This window comes from Candida albicans, chromosome 7 (assembly GCF_000182965.3).
Source record: "Candida albicans SC5314 chromosome 7, complete sequence".
NCBI lineage: Eukaryota > Fungi > Ascomycota > Pichiomycetes > Serinales > Debaryomycetaceae > Candida > Candida albicans.
The window spans coordinates 319,447-336,576 of record NC_032095.1 but is presented as its reverse complement, the minus strand read 5'-3'; the positions used below and the strand labels follow the sequence as shown (position 1 = coordinate 336,576).

The window sequence follows — 17,130 nt, the reverse complement described above, 5'->3', positions numbered from 1 at the left end:
AAAATATTCGTATATATATATATATATATGTATGTATAAATTATATTATCATTATCACTTTCTATAAATACAAAAGTGAGCTTTAGAAAATCACATTTTATATTCAAAATTGAACTTTAAGCTCCTCTTCTTTACCAAAACCTTGACCAATGAAATTTTGATTGGGTTTTGTAACTGTCTTATCGGTTCTTGTAGTGTCATCGGAAACTACTTTCGTAAGATGATGAACACCATCATCATTTGGGTCAACACCACTTTGGATAACATTGTTCTTGCGTGGGGTGTTATTGTTATCTTGTCCAAGTCCCAGCTGTTGTTGTTGTTGATATTGTCTTTCTCCCAATTTCAGATCCACCTTTACATCAACATGTTCATGCTGATGCTTAATACCAAAGTCATACTCTTGTTTTTGTTTTTGTTCGTGTTTGTTCTCTTGTTCACGTTCAAGTTCGTGTTGACGTTCGTGTTGACGTTCGTGTTGACGTTCGTGTTGACGTTCGTGTTGACGTTCGTGTTCGCGTTCTTGTTCACGTTGAGGTTCACGTTGGGGTTCACATTCTGGTTTGACTTGAATTTGAATATGATGTTCATGTTCAGGTTCTTGTTCATATTGATGATTTTGCTGTTGCTCTTGTTGTTGACTTTCAATCTCGGTTTCTGAATTTTGTCCCTGCGCGTGATTTAAATCCGATTCAATGTCTTTCTTTTCATCTTCTCTATCATCAAATACTTCGTGATAATTATTAATCAATTTTTCTAAAACCAAATTCATAAACCCAAAATTATTAATCAAAATATCCAAATTACTAGATTCTGTTAATGCTGGCCCTATCACCGTAGCAATATTTGATGGTGTCATTTTATTAACTTCTTTATGTTCACTGATTTTATTCAAATGCTTTACCAAAATTTTTAAAGTGTTGAAATTGACCACTGGTAATGAATGTAAAATTTTTTGATAAGCATTCAAATCAAATGCATCACGATCTGGGGTTTGGTTTTTATTTTCTTGTTCCAACTTCAATTCATAAAATTGACTAATAGCATCATCAGTTATTAATGAATCTGGTAATTCACGGAAATAGGATTTGACAATACTGGTCAAAGCATGAGTATCATATCCCCGATCATTGAAATTGATAGTACCTGTTCTATCAATCGTTTGTTTAATACTAGTCAACTCACTAATGGAAGAACTGATACGATAAATACCAACATCTTTGATTCCTTCGGATTCAATTTCTTGGAATATGGCTTCCAAAAATTTCGGAACAACAGATAATTCTCTAACACAAATAAAACTAATTGGAACGCCAAAGACAAGATTATTGTTTGTAGTTTTGTTGTTAAGAATACGTGAATAAAACCAATGTCTATTAGCGTAATTTAATTTAATTAACCATTCATTCAAGTCAGTGTCATTTGTAGCTTGGAAAAAATAATGATCATTAGTTGTTTCAGAATCAATTTTAAAACACAATGGCATAAGGTATACAGGGAAAATCTTTCTGTTTTTTAAAGGTATCACAACAACTGGCTTTTGCTTTGGTTCGATCGAATCTTCTGGATTTGGTAATTCTTCAATATTAACAACTCTTTCTGGAGTGGATGTGTTTCCAGTTAAAGAAAATGGCCTTGATTTGGTAAATAATCCACTTATTTTGAATCTAGATGATGAGCTTGATTTGTATGATAATGATTGACGTTTCAAAGATGTATTTGATGTTTTTCTCGTCAAATTGTGCATTCCACTTAATGCATTATTATTGTTGTTGTTGTTGAAGTTGTTGTTATTGTTATTGTTATTGTTATTGGTATTGCCGGCAGCAGTGGTAGTGTTGCTAGTGCTGGCACTAATTCCACTATGAACATTACTGAAACTGCTATTGGTGGCAGAACGAATAGATAAATTGTTTGTACCCTTAATGAGTCTTTTAGAATCTCTAATATGTTTCTTTTGATTATCAACAACTAAAATTTGATGTTGATCTTTCATAATTCTTTGGAAAATTTCAGCTTTGTCAACAGGAGAAAATTCTCTAAGATTTTGTTGATTCACTAATGATTCATCCAATTTCAATAAAAAGTCAAACTCACGAGATTCATTAAAAGTGAAATCATTAGAACCCGATTCACCTTCAAAATCTTCCACACTTAATTCCCTAATCAACTTATAAATCAAATATCTCTTGTTAAAATTGATTTGATTTTTAAAATAGGAAGGACATTTATCAGTTTCAATCAAATTCTCAATGATCCATCCAAAACATGGCAATAATGGCTCAGTCGATTGTAAATCATTGATAGTGATATTTGGTGGCAATAACAGTTCAACGCTATCAAAATTCCCTTCACGATGGGTTAATGTTTGAGCTGCCCTTACCCATAAATTCGAAAATTTACGACTCTCGGGGGAATAAATCACATTAATAATTGCTGTCTCAATACATGATGGAATATTACCACTACCTTCAAAAATAAATTGATTATCACTCATTTTTAATTTCGATACTTCAGCCATTATCAATAATGTTTTCATTCTATCTAATCTTTCATCAGTGGTTATGTTCAAATCAGTCAATTGCACCAACAAATAACTTTTGAATTTAAAGTACACTTTGAACAATTTACGGAAAACAAGTGGGAATTTTTTCAACAACAATTGACGTTCATCTGGAATGACTAAAGATTCAAAAAAATTGAATATATTGGAAATTATTAATTGATCATCCAGTACTGTAGGTTTTTGTAAACTGAAATCTAACAAGGCATTCTTTTCAAATGAGTTTTCCAAAATCTTGTATACCCTAACCCAATCTTCAGTTTTTATTCCCTTGTAAAACACAGCTAATAATTTGTTGAATTTATACAAAAACTTTTCAATTTTATGAACATTTCTATGACTTGGCAAATTTCTATTCATGGGCACTTCGTGAAGTGAATTGTTGAATCTAAATTCTGAAATCAAATATTCATCAAATTTCAGCACTTCAACTGGTCGATAAGTTTTTTTCACAAACAATTTCTTCAATTTTTTATAATAAGTTACCAAACTCTCAAATGATTTCTCCAAAGTATTATCGATTTTGTTTGAATTGTACCACTGTAAAATTTCATTACTGAACAATTTGAGTAATTTGATTAATATGTTCTTGTTGGCCAAATCCAAAGAAAAATTGGAGTAAAAATTATTTATCAAAACAATCAACACTTTTAATATATTGATCTGGATCTTGAGTAACAATTCATAGTCAACGTCTCCCAACTCATTCAAATCTACTGCAGTATCCAAATTCCAGTTTGGGAAATTCATAGCCAATTGTGGGTTTCCTTGGTTAAAATTTGGTTCCATTTTCGTCTTGTCCGATTCATGATTCAATTTTTTGAGTAAATAATTCTTTTTCATAACCGATATCACCGCGTTTCCTGAATTTATAAACCTGTGAGCTAATTTATCTAATAATTCCTTTGTTGTCATAAATGAATTGTAGTTTAATAAAAAAACAAATCTATATTCAGTTAAATCAAGGTGGACATCACGGTGGAAATATTTGGAATCAAGCAACAACAAGTCAATCAACCTGTCAACGGTAGCATATTTAGGGATGAATTTGTAAATTTTTTTCATACTTCCATCCATGCTTAATTTCCTTTTATTAGATTTGGAATTATTAGCTTTTGGTGACATCAGAAAGTTTGTGAATTTATCAGAATTCAAAATATCATCAACATCAATACCCAATCCTGGAACATCATCATCGTCATCCCCTCCGGCAAAATCGTCATATCCACCACCGGCTCCAACAGCACCACCACCAGTAACAGAACTAGTAGAGCTATTATCTAATTCAGATATAAAATCATCAATTCTAAACGTCAATTCATTGTCAATAACAAAATTGTGTTTGTTCACAGATGGATCTAATGGTGGTGAGTCCTTTTTATCACCTGATTTCATCAACTCATCATATTTGCCCAAATCAATTTTGAAAAATTTGTTATTAAAACTAGGAATTCGAGAAGCAGGGTTAGATTCACTCAATGGAGTCTCATTCAGAGAACCTGATGAATCAATTGAATTGACAGACAAATTAGATCTATTAATATTGCTTTTCAATAATGTTGATTCTTGCAGTGTTGAAGGGGCAACGGAAATGGAAGTGGTTGCATCCAAATATGCTTCAGGAAGTTCTGGTTCCAAGTTTATGGATAATTTCATGATTTTCTCCATATTTATCGAATCACAATTTAATTCAATCAAGCGCAAAAGCTTATTCTTTATATCATTGTTTACTTCTCGACGTTTTATTGGTGATGGTGGATTTTCAAGTTGCCTTTCGTCACTATTATTGGCACCCAAAAACAATACTTGGTTTAAGCTCTCATTAGAAAATATAAATCCCATAGAATCATATCGACGTAAAACATCGTCATTGTACTTGATAATTTCATCATAATTGGTCAAGTTGGTCAAATAGTCATTCCATCTATCAAAGGAATAATTTACTCGTTTCCATATCGATTCAAGTTCATAAATATCAACACTCTTATCGGTAGTGTTCCCACTGTTGTTGATTACTAAATCTCCAAAGAAAGGAATCACTCTTTCCTTAGGATAAATTTTCCCTAAACCTCTTGGTGCCATGATATGATAGGAGTCTTTAGTGCTCAAATCTCTGGATTCTTCGTTACCTCCTAGATGGGTTGACTTCCCATGATCAATAGTAGACTCATTAACCAAGTACCTTCTATCCAACTCAAACAAGACAGGTGACCAATCGCTTTTCAACAATCTAATATAATCTGGTGCCACTAACGACCAGATTTTGGTTAATCTCAAAACCGGCTGTGATAATATAACAGATGATATACCCAACCAGGATGACATGTTACCTGATTTATCTAATAAGCATCCTAGATCAATCCATTTTTCCAATAATCTGGCTTTGTTTTCCAAATTGGCTGAACTCATGTTCATACTCGAATTTTCCACAAACAAATGATTTACCAACAATCTTGACAAATAATGAATGTGATAATCATTATTGAATATTAAAGGGTTCTTTTTATAGAAAAAATCTCGATTAGTGTCATCGCTAATTGAAGAATATAGCAATAAGGATTTGTCAATATTAGAGTTCCAGTTACTAAAAAACTTTAAATCAATTTCACTAATGGTATAAGCAAAATCAATCAAATTAATTTCTTTCATAAACACAGTGGAATTCAAATCTTGGAATGGTTGAACATTAAGTGGTAAATTATCATTATTGAGTAAATCTATCAACACTTGTTGCTTTTGAAGCATTTTGTTTTTGAAAATAGTGATATCTTCAATGTTGTAATGATTGATCATTTCCAATACTTTCAAAATATAGGGGGCAATGTCAGATTTTAATAAAAATCCATCAAAATGTTCTTCCAAATTCTGCAACACCTGCAAAACTCTGGAGACAACCAATTCCAAGTTTGTCATGCCCTCAAATTTCTTCTCAAATATAGTGTGCACGTAAAGAGAGAAAAATTTCATGATTTTCCCAAAATCTGGTAAAATAGGCAAAACATCAACTATAGTGTTGATGGTACGGGTATCCAAAGGATCTTGATTGAACAATAAAAAGTGGAAAATGGCTTCTAATGAATTTTTCCCATCTTTGAAAAATGGAGCTGAAAATCGATGTGTATCAAAATCATATAATAAGTCTGGATGTGGCACCTCAACTTTGTAATATGTAATGTTGTGCTCTGATATATCTATAGAAGAAGTAATGGGTAATGTAGGTGGAGCAGTTACTGGTGTGTTGGGGATACTACTAGAATAAGGTGTATGAAATACATTTCTATTGACTGGAATTGTTGTGGTTTCAATGGTGGAATTTTTCCGCATCCCCAATGGAGGTGGATGTGCTGTTGGGGTATTTTGAACAATGGGGCTACTGATTTGTGAAACATCTAATGGTTTGGTATCAATTAGAGTTGAAGCATTAGTTTCAATTGTTGCATTGTCATTATTATGTTGAGGAGGATCAGAAACGACATTTTCATTAATGCTATTACTGTTAGCTAATGAAGTGGAACTATTATTGAAATTATGGATACTGCTGCTACTGTCATTATTATTCTTCATCATTGCTTCAACTTCTTTGGGTATAGGAGGTTCTTGTAATCGAAACTTCTTGACATTCAAATTTGTTGGTGCCTTGTAAAGATATAAATGTGATCCTTTTAACTCGGCACGGTACAATTTCAAATTATTTTCATTGATTTCAGTCCCATTGAAAACACCATTCACCCACGAATGTTTTCCAACAGTTGTATCATGATCATGTTTAATTAAGGAATTCAATTTCACATTAGGTGCAACTGACGATTGGAATTGGGGAGAATTGAGTTTTTTTGTTGTACCGCCACCACCACCACTACCACTATTTCCTGTAGCTCCTACTCCTCTAATAGATGTAGATGTGGATGTATATGTATGTGGTTGAGTATTATTCAGTGTTGCCAAAGTAGAAGCAGCAGTAGTTGATGATAAGGTAGATGTATTAGTTGTGGATTGTTTATCTGATAACGAATATGGTTGTTCGTGTATGGATGCCATATCTTCATAATCAAAACTGGTTGTATCCTCGTGTGACTCAGTGTGGACAAGGTGGTGATGTTGGTGTTGGTGGTTGCGGTGGTGATTGTGATTATGATTCTGATTGTGGTCAGAATATTGATCCGATCCTTGTTGGTGTGATTGTGTAGGCAAGTGTTCATTAGAATCAAAGTGATGATTTGAATATATATTTGGTGAATTAGTATCGTGAGAAACACTCTTTCGTTTATCTTTATCTTTTCTATTCCAAATCTTTCTCATGATGGTTGATTAAAATATTAGTTTGATATATTTGTTAGGTATTAATAATAAAAATCAAAAATCAAAAATATAAAAAAATGGATATGATGTTTGTAAGATCCCAATAGATTTATAAAGAACAAAGACGGAAGGAAAGAAAGAAAGAAACAATTAAATAAATGAATCAATAAAGTGAACTGAATTGAAGTGAAGTGAACTGAACTGAACTGAACTAAAATGAAATGAAATGAATGAACAGGTTGTAAGAAATTTTTAAAAAAACCCAGGAAGAATTTTAAGATTTAAAATTTTAGAAAGAAAATTTAATTAAGAGTAAGAGAGACGGGTCGCCAAAAAAAAAAAAAATCAAAAATCAAAAAAAAAAAAAAGTTGTTGAAAATTAAAAAGTAACGAGAATGAAATATACATAATATACATAATACATAATAACATTAATATATAATAAATATTAACAAACAACAACAAGAAAAAATACAACAACCAACTACCTTCTACTTAGTCTTCTTCTACTACTTCTTGTTGTTGTTGCTGTCGTTCATACCTATTTTTTTTTAAAAATAATTTGTTCCCATTTTGTGTATGTCTTAATATCCATCTATTGTGCAATGGTATAGTCTGTTATTGCTTTTTCAAGTGCTGTACGTCTAAACTATTTTTAAAATAACAATCAACAAAAAAGATAATACAAAATTATGACAAAAATTTACATACAGAAACAAATGGAAGAAAAGGAATGTTCATTGTCAATGTTAAAACAATAAGAACTAAGAAATAATAATAAGAAATGCTTGATTCATTGTTATTTTTATCCACCACTAGTAAGAACAACAACGAATACTCATGCTCATATTAGGACCAATCCTCTTAGCTATTCTCTATCTCTTTTAAATAATGTCTCTGTAGAGTATATACACATCTGGTTATCAATTTCGTTATTGTGGAATTATAACCAATTGGGAATAATAATGAGGAGGGGAGGGAAGGACGAGGACGAGAAAACTGGAATGGAAGGCGGACATAACTAAAGAGCAAAAACGAAACAAAGACAATAAAAACAAAGTGTGACAAAACCAAAAAAAAAAAAGATAAAGAAGCAGAACAGAACAGAAAGAATTAAAAAAAGCGATTAATTATCGTCTAAAATCTTTCCAAATTTAAAACAATCGTTGAACTCTTCAACAACAACAACAACGCCATTATACAACTTGATAAATGGTTTCTTGATTTGAAAAAATAAAATCGTCTAGCATGTAACAGCATATATATTTGATAGGAAGTTCTTCTCTTTTTCTCTTTTATTTTGTGTATATTTTTAGTAAGTTGAATGAAATGGAATTGAAATTGAAACTGGAATGTTAAATCAATACATGTGTAATTTAAAATCAAAAAATCAACATTAAATCAAAATCTAACCAGTCAAACAATTTCAATATGTAAATTGACGTGTATTTTAACCCTAATAAATTTTTTCACCCCAATGATTTCTGCAATCGTGTAAATGTTTCAAAAATGACAGTTTATTTCTCGCTTGCCTGTGCTCGTAATAGCTAAGTCTTGTGTATGTATAGACTAATAAATTGAGCAATAATGTAAGAAGATAATTATTTTTTTTTTGCAACAGAATCAATCAATCAATTAGTGAATGGTAGCTGGTGGAGGGGGGAGATATTTGCGTTATCGATTAAACAAAATTCTTGGTAATTGATTAATTGATTAGTAACGTAATCTTGTAGATTTTCAATATCTGATCATTATTATTTGGCAACACGCCAATTCGACTTGGAGTTTGTTTAGCAACAATATCTAATTCAAAGCCCATCAATCAGTCAATTCCCGTTTCTTTATTATATCAAGTACCCTGTCAGTCAGTCAGTCAGTCAGCTGATTGTCATATGTAAGCTAGTGGGTGAATTCCTATTGTTGGAAACTATTAAACAATCAACCTGTTAATATTACTTTTTTGATTTATTCTGGTTTAGACGTGCAGCACATAAAATAAAATAAAGTAAAGTAAAGTAAACGACAAAAAAAAACCAATAACGCATAATGACATTTCTCATTAACGTGTAACATTATAATCACAATAATTTTGTAGTAGGGGTAAGAAACAAGAATTTCGTTTAACTCTAACTTTAACTTTCACCAAATAAAAAAGAAACCACAAACGACAATCTATGAAGAGGAGGAAGAGAAGGAAATAAACGTAATATTCAAAAGAGGAACCTGAAACACTTAAAAGGGAACCGCAAAAGTTGCTGGCATTGTTTCATTACTTTACTGAGTAATAATATTACAAACCATTCTAAAAATATACCACTAGTAACTTATGTAGACAAATCAAGATTGGTTAAATTATCAAACACAATAATGAATTCAAACAAGCTTTTTATTTTATGTTTTTTTTTTAAAAAAAAAATGTCACATTTTTGGTTTCACCCCTGAACCCCTTTGTTTTTTGGTGTAACTGTTTGTGTTATCTATGTATTATGACAACATTGATAATGCAATTAACAAATCGTTTTGAAATGATTGATAAGTCTAACCGATGTCAACAACTCTCAATTATAATCCTGTTTCCTATAATAAATCTAAGCTTCAACCATTAAATAACTGCAAAACAACACAGAGAGAGAGAACTTTTCAATGGAGACTATTTCAAATACTAAATTAAATATCAACGCACAATCTAAAATGACAAAAAAATAAAATAGTACTGTCAAAAAAGGGGAAAGTGTAAATCTTTTTTTCATACCCACTGATAATAACTACTTTGATAACAATATCAAAAGCCTCAATTAAGCCAATTCTTAGCTTAAGCCTTGTCACAAACTAATTTAAAATAACCAGCTACACCTCCTTGAGTATAAAAAAGAGACAAAAATAAAACATGTATATAAAAGCTATAATAAATCTAATAAAAAAAAGGAAGACAAAATTATCAAAAAAAAAAAAATAAGAAGAAATAAAAAAAGTATACTAATAATAGTTGTAGGAGCAATTAACTTATTAAACCTTTATTTATCACTTTAAAGTGACTTGACATCCATCCATTAATCTCATGGTAGCACCAACCAGTCTTCTACATTCTGTATGGTTTGAATCCAATTGAGAAAAAGTTTGTAAAAGTCTAATAGTAACATAACTTGCTTCAACTAAAGCAAGTTGTTGACCTAAACATAATCTTGGTCCAGTTCCAAATGGTCCAAAGGCAACTCCACCATTTCTAGGTAAATTAGCCCATCTTTCAGGAATATATTTTTCTGGTTCAGGTCCGAAAAATCTTTCTTGACGATTACTTGAAAATAATGGGAAAATAACTTGTTCACCTTTTCTAACAAAAATTGGATAATTATTTCCCTTTCCACCACCTTTTGGTAGCACGGTATCTCTATTAGCAGTTCTAGTATTAATGGGTACTGGAGGATTAATTCTTAAAGATTCATGAATACACCAACGTAAATATTCACAATTATGAATGGTTTCAAAAGTGATTGATTCAACATCAGGGAAATGTTCAGTGATTTCTTTTTTCAATTTATTCCATACGGGTTTATTTTGAGCCAATTCGAAAAACATAAATGATAATAAACTAGCAGTAGTATTTCTACCGGCTAATAACACACTTAATAATTCATCTAAAATCACTTTACGATCTTTTGTTTGTTTAGCCAATTGATAAAGGAAAACATAATTTTTACTTGGATCATTTAATTCTTCATCAGTGAAATTAATTGCTCGATCAACAAAATGGAATACAAATTCATGTAAATGTTTGACCGCATTTTTAAATTCTGGTGGATTCACCAAAAAGGAAAAATAACCAAATACTAATCTTTTCGTCATATGATATTGCATAACATCAAAATTAGGTGCAAATTTTGATTTTTCTTCTTCACTCATGGTAGAAATTGATGTTTCACCAAGAATCAGTTTTAAACAATCACAACTTTCTCCAAATAAAAAATCTGTAGCATAATCAATAGTAAAACAATGGAATAAATGTTGTAAATCAAATTCTCCTTCTCCTTGTTGTTGAAGTTTAATCACTTTAATTAACAGTTGAATATATGATTCCATAGCCGTGATTTGTTTAATATGTTCTTTAGCAAAAATTGGTCTCAACATAATTCGACTATGTTTCCAACTTTCTCCTTCACTTGAAAAAATCCCATTACCTAATAATGGTTTTAAAGCAATTGGTCTAGTACCAATGGTCCAATTATTCAAATCAGCACTACTACACATGGTCCGGAAATTTTCTGGTTCAATAGTAATGATTTGATTTTTCCCTAAAGCAGTAGTTTTCATTGTTGTTGTATCAAGATTATCAAGTTTCCGTTGAATATCTTGATAAAAATATCCACTTTTGGTTAGATTACTATTATCAACAAGGGCTTTAATCCCAAATATATCATACCATGTAACTAATGGTGCTTGTTTTACTGGTTGACAATCATATTTACGTTTTATTGATTCTCTTTTCCAATATTCAGCAATATAATAAATGCTGGCTGCTATAACAGCAATAGGTAATAAAATTAACATTTAATAATTTAGGGGAGTGGGGGGGTAGAAATTATTCAATGTAAGGATGTTTTATATGAAATAAAAAGAAATGAGAGATATGAATGAATAAAATTCTTTCTTGATTTAAAATAATTTGAAGAAATTCAATTTGATTTAAATAGTTGACAGCTAGTAGTAGTGAATGATATGAATGAATATACTTTTAGGAAAAAGGATAGAAGGAGGTTGGTGGGGAGACGTTGATTCAAAATTGTGTTTAATAAAGTTTGAATAGTTTATTCTCATTACCATAATAATAATGAAAACAATAGTGATAAAATATATATGAAGACATGGTTTTTTTTTATATTCTTTCTCCTCCACTTTCAATTGAGTTATAATAGTTGACTGTTGACTAGTTGATAATTATATTGATAAATTGAAAAAAAAAAAAAAAAATTTCACGTGGTGATGATTTCATCTAAATGTATGCGGAGATTGGAGAAATGCGAGGGGAAAGGAAAGATTACTACTAGTAGTAGTTGTTTAACTGACTAACTAACAACTGGAGTGTGGAGTAAAGAAACAACTAAGAAAAAAAAAAAACAAAACAAAACAAGAAGATCGTTGAGTTGCTCGGAGTTATTGCAAAAAAAAATTTGCAACTAATATTATCTTCGGAGTTAATTTCTTCTCCTTCCAATATTAATGCCATGTCATATTAATTGTCATTTGTTATAAATAAAATTAAAAGATGTAAAACGTGTGTGTATGGAGCATTTGAATGTGATATTTCTTTCAACGTGTATCAAGTTAACAGAAGAATAACAACAACAACAGCAACAACAATGAACAACGTTTTATTCTGTTTTGACTGTACAACTGATTGATATTCAACTTTAAAAAAAAAACGAATTGACATGAAAAAATAACGCATACACATACTATTGTTGATAGTGTTAAAGGAGGAAGAACTAACTCTTTTTTTCAGATATTGTTATATAGTTTTTGATGAAAAGTATAATTCTGTTTTGGTTGTTGGCCACAGTAAGTGCTACGTTGTTTACGAAAATAAGATCAATTCAATGATTCACATTAAGATGGTCCAACATAATAGTAACGGATTTTACGATGTTTTTGTTTTTCTTAGGTTGTTTCGATTCTCAACAAGGACTTTTCAAGTTTGTGATTTGGTATAATTACTTCTCATCATTTAAACAAATCATATTACCATAGATATATTGCTTCCAAAGTATACCTTTATTCAAGTAAAGACAAATTAGGTGTTGTTTGTTATTACTTAGATAATTTTGCATCTGAAAATTGTAATCAATAACGATTTCAACAGGGCTTAGTAAATTATACCATGCAAGTATGTTAGGTTGTTTGTTGTTTTAATTACCTTCTACCAACGTATATAGAACTCTTTTCAAACATATCAAGGCGGGTTTTACTTAAATAATCATTTTGTTAAAATAAGATTAACTGAAACAAAAAAGTCTAAAACAAGGGGAGTCTATTGTTGTTTTCCCTTATTTTCTGGAACTCTGTATTATTTATTTTAAACTTCTTGGGTTTTTCTTTTTTTTTTTTTTTGCAACATTTACACTTTCCATGGGTCTAAAAAAAACGTTTTTTTCCATGTTTTTATTTCAACATGACAATCACAAACAAAAACAGTGTTACCAAAGAGTCAATTTGGAATATGTGTGTTGAAATTGTTTATTCATTGTATTATTATCATCTGCATGTGCTGTTGATGTTGATGTTGGTGATTGTGAGTGTGGTTTGATTTGAAGTTCCGTTGTACCTTGTTTTTGGAAAAATAAGCTCTTCTATAAAGTGACAATATTTGTACCTCTTATTTTACTAATGATATTGTGGCCATTTCCTCGAAACCAAGAGTATGCTAAAAAAGTTAAACCTGGTTATGTGATGACTTGATCGAAGTATAGAATTTGCAGCTTTAAAAAATAGTTTTAGAATGCAACTCTTGGCAATTGATCATTTGGTAGTTTCTCTGTCCATGAGCAACATTTTCTATCAAATAAGTTTCGTTGAAAAGTCAATATCAGTATTCTTATACATAAAGTATCAAAGCCACAATTATAGTTAAATCCATAAGCGTTGTTGTTGTTGTTCCCTTTACATTTGTGATCAAACAATGACGACAAATTAAAGTTCATGTTTTTTTTTTTTTTTCGTAATGTAAACAAATTGTTCAAATTCAAAACAACACCACACACAAAGTATCTATATCTATGATTGAAGATCATTGTTACAATATATTCACTCCCCTCGTACATGTACGGCACAAATTATATATGAGCAGTTATCAGTTGTCTGTGATGCATGTGCAATGTATCAACAAATAGTGTGGTTGTTGTTTATGTGCTATTCCCATTCAATATGGTGTCATTGTTTTGCATTTTGTTTGGCTATGTAGGTTTGTATTTGTTCATTTGATTAGTACACTCTATTGATCTAAATAAGAGAAGCAAAGTTGTGTAGGAATTAGTCGGTGTTACCTAACACATCGTGCAAAAGGAAGAACAGAAAAAGTTATATCCGAACATGCATTGTTTGTCTGCAAATCATGTAAATACATTGGGCCATGATGAAAAATGAAGAATAACTTCTGGTTAATGCAAAAAAAAAAAATAAGTGTCTATATTATTAAAAATTAAGTAATTGTTCTATATTATAAATATATATATATGCTTGTAGTTCGTTTTTAAATTTTTTCATCTTTCTTTTCAAGGAGGGTATTAATTACATTTGTTTCTCCAAAAAATAATAAACAAATGGGTATTTGGCCTCTCTATTCCAAAACAAAGGCAAATTTGGATTTATGACGAAGTGATTTACCATAATAATAGAAAACAAATGGCATTGGCAAAAGTAAAATACCAATACACCCTAAAAGTGTACTTGCCCATTTAATTGTTAAATTGGTAAACATTTGTCTGGCAAAAAGTGGGAAAACAGCCCCAAATGCAGATCTAATAAATGTGTTACCAGCCAAGGCAGTGGCTGCATATAACAAGTAGCAATCAATAATATAATTGAAACATGGTAAGAAAATCAACATTAACCCATTACCAACAAATGCAGCACCAATGACGGGGACTATCCAATGGACATGTTGTGGGTAATTACCAGTCCAACCAAGCCAGAAAATACCAATAACAAATGTGAATCCACCAACCATCATGGGTTCTAATCTTTTTTCGGGGATGATTTTACCACCATTATCTTCCATGGCTTTAATGTATCTTTTTTCAAACAACATAATCATACCACCACCAATCAAAATCCCAATCAACATGGCCAAATATGGTAATTCAGCTACACCTTGAACAAAATGATATTCACCCAAGAAAATCAATGGAATAGCAGTTAAAAACAAATAAAGCATACCATAAATAAAAGCATTATAAAGACTGACCAAAAACAAAATTGGTTCGGTGAAAAGCATTTTAAGTGGACGAGCAATATTATTTTCAACAATTTCTTTCATACTTAATTTCAATTCTTCATGTGGAGCATAAATCCCCCAATTACCTGTTCTTCTTCTTAATTCTTCAGCTCTACGTGTTAAAATCAATGGATGATGAGTTTCTTGTAATAAGAATGTATTCATAAATAATGCCAAGGAACCAATAATCCCACAGAAATATGAAGTCCATCTCCAACCCAAAGCACTATTTTTCACAGTGAATGCTCCCAAAATTGGTGCAAGCATAGGTCCACCAAACAATAACATGGAGAAAATGGCAATTGCCGTACCTCTATAACGATTATTAAACATATCGGCCATAACGGCAGGAGCCACAACCAATGGAGCAGCACCAATAAACCCAGCAAAGAAACGACAAATCATAATTGTTTGAATATCTTTAGCAGTTGCCACGGCAAATGAAAAACACACATAACCTAAACATGAAGGAACCATAACTAATTTTCTACCAAATAATTCTGATAATGGACCATAAATAACTGGACCCGAAGCAAACCCAAAAACAAACAATGACGTGGTTAAAGTTGCTGGAGTCCAACCAATATGATAAATTTGCATTATATCAGCACTTGCTTGAGAAAACATTGCTGATCCCATGGATACCGATAAGGCAGCAAGACCAACAGATGCACAATATAAAATTTTTTTCCAAGTTGGATAATTATGAGGATGATCAGGATCATCGGGACCATCAAAGGCAACAACATAAGGATCTCGTGAACCAAGCATTGGAGGATATTCTTTACCTCCACCCATTGGTGGCAATGGTTTACTCGATTGAGATGCAGTACGTAATAAACTTTCAGTATTCATAATACTTCTGGTGGCTCTTCTCGATAATTCAGTATTTGATTCTATTCTACTCAATTCATCATCAGGAGGTAATTCACCACCAACATTAGCTTCATAATCTTTGACATTTTGTGCATTAAAACTATTAATTTCATTTTCTTCATCAGCAGTGTTACTACTGGATTCAACTGAATCAGTAGGTCCAACATAGCTTTGTACATTGACATTATTGTTATTAGTTATATGTTGTAATTCGTCATTAGAAACGGAAGTTGTAGTATTTTGAGTGATTGTTGCTTCAGGAGCAATATCGTTGTGATTGCTGTTGGTATTGTTATTCATTGTTCTATCAATTTAATAAAAAAGAACTAATGGATAATGAATTTTCCAATTGAATTTAGAAAGAAGAATAAAAAACCCCGAAGAATTTTTTTTTTTAAATTAATTACGACTATTCGTTTATATATATATATATATACTGTGGGTAAAGGAAAAAAACGGAAAAATAAAAAAATTCATTTTCTTACTGGGGGTTTATAATTCCTAAATAGAAGTAGTAGTAGCTGTTTTATTTTCCGTGCGATGGGCCGGCCGAAACAAGAAATTCCTTTTTTTGCTTCTGCTTTTGCTTTTGCTTTTGTTTTGTTTTCATCCTCGCTTGATTAAGTTAATGTTAATGTTAGGAATTAAAATTTTTTCTTTTCCGCCCTCCCGTTTGTGTGATTTTCTATTAGTTGTTGTCGTTTAAATCCGATGTGCTAAAAAATTTTATACTAAAACAATTACTAGTAAGATGTTATTTCTTTTTATTTTATTTCATTCTACTTAGTTGTTCACTTTCTGTTATATAAATTGTTAGGTTGAGAGTCGGGTTAGTAGCAAAAAGGGCTGAGCTTCATCCTTCATACAATACACAAAATTACAAACCACACCGGAGATATTATTGAACATATTTTTCATATTAAATCCGAATAGATGAATTAGTAATCAGCATCATTATCACCTTTTGTTACCACACCAGTTTGATTTTGACAGTATATCCAAATACTTCTATTTCAACTGTTTCGGATAAACTCTAAAAGCATAAAACATACATCAAGGTTTTTGGAAAACTATTTGCACCAAAAGTTTAATCAACAATTGTAATTCTCAATTAACTATTAGTAATATCATCTAATAATATCATCTAAAGAAGAAAGCTATAACTAACCTAATTTTCATTGGTCCTTCTCCTTCTTTTATCTTATCAGACGTCAAGGTTTAGTGAAAAATTATGATTAAATAAGTTACAAATTATTCGTCAACCAACCAACACGCATGCACACATCTAAACTAAACATCGGCTATTAATTTGCTTTTTTCAGTAATATCGGCAATTAAATATTTGGCATATACACGACTAGCATTGTCATGTACAAAAATTAGTTTCTGTTTAATTTAGCTTGATATA

The 17,130-nt window shown here is 31.0% G+C and overlaps 3 protein-coding genes across 3 annotated transcripts; all 3 read right to left on the bottom strand. All coding sequences in view use genetic code 12, as the record gives it.

The window, feature by feature from the left end:
• Positions 1-103: 103 nt before the first annotated feature.
• Positions 104-6,862, bottom strand: BEM2 (Bem2p; the record flags this gene model as incomplete). The annotated part of the gene is made up of 1 exon (XM_716316.1): positions 104-6,862. The coding sequence occupies one exon, from the start codon at positions 6,860-6,862 to the stop codon at positions 104-106; it is 6,759 nt and encodes a 2,252-aa protein (XP_721409.1).
• Positions 6,863-9,883: 3,021 nt separating this feature from the next.
• Positions 9,884-11,407, bottom strand: ALK6 (Alk6p; the record flags this gene model as incomplete). Its single annotated transcript, XM_716317.1, has 1 exon — positions 9,884-11,407. One exon carries the CDS (start codon positions 11,405-11,407, stop codon positions 9,884-9,886), a length of 1,524 nt encoding a protein of 507 aa, XP_721410.1.
• A 2,782-nt stretch (positions 11,408-14,189) lies between these two features.
• Positions 14,190-16,022, bottom strand: FLU1 (Flu1p; the record flags this gene model as incomplete). The annotated part of the gene is made up of 1 exon (XM_716320.1): positions 14,190-16,022. The coding sequence occupies one exon, from the start codon at positions 16,020-16,022 to the stop codon at positions 14,190-14,192; it is 1,833 nt and encodes a 610-aa protein (XP_721413.1).
• Positions 16,023-17,130: the final 1,108 nt, after the last annotated feature.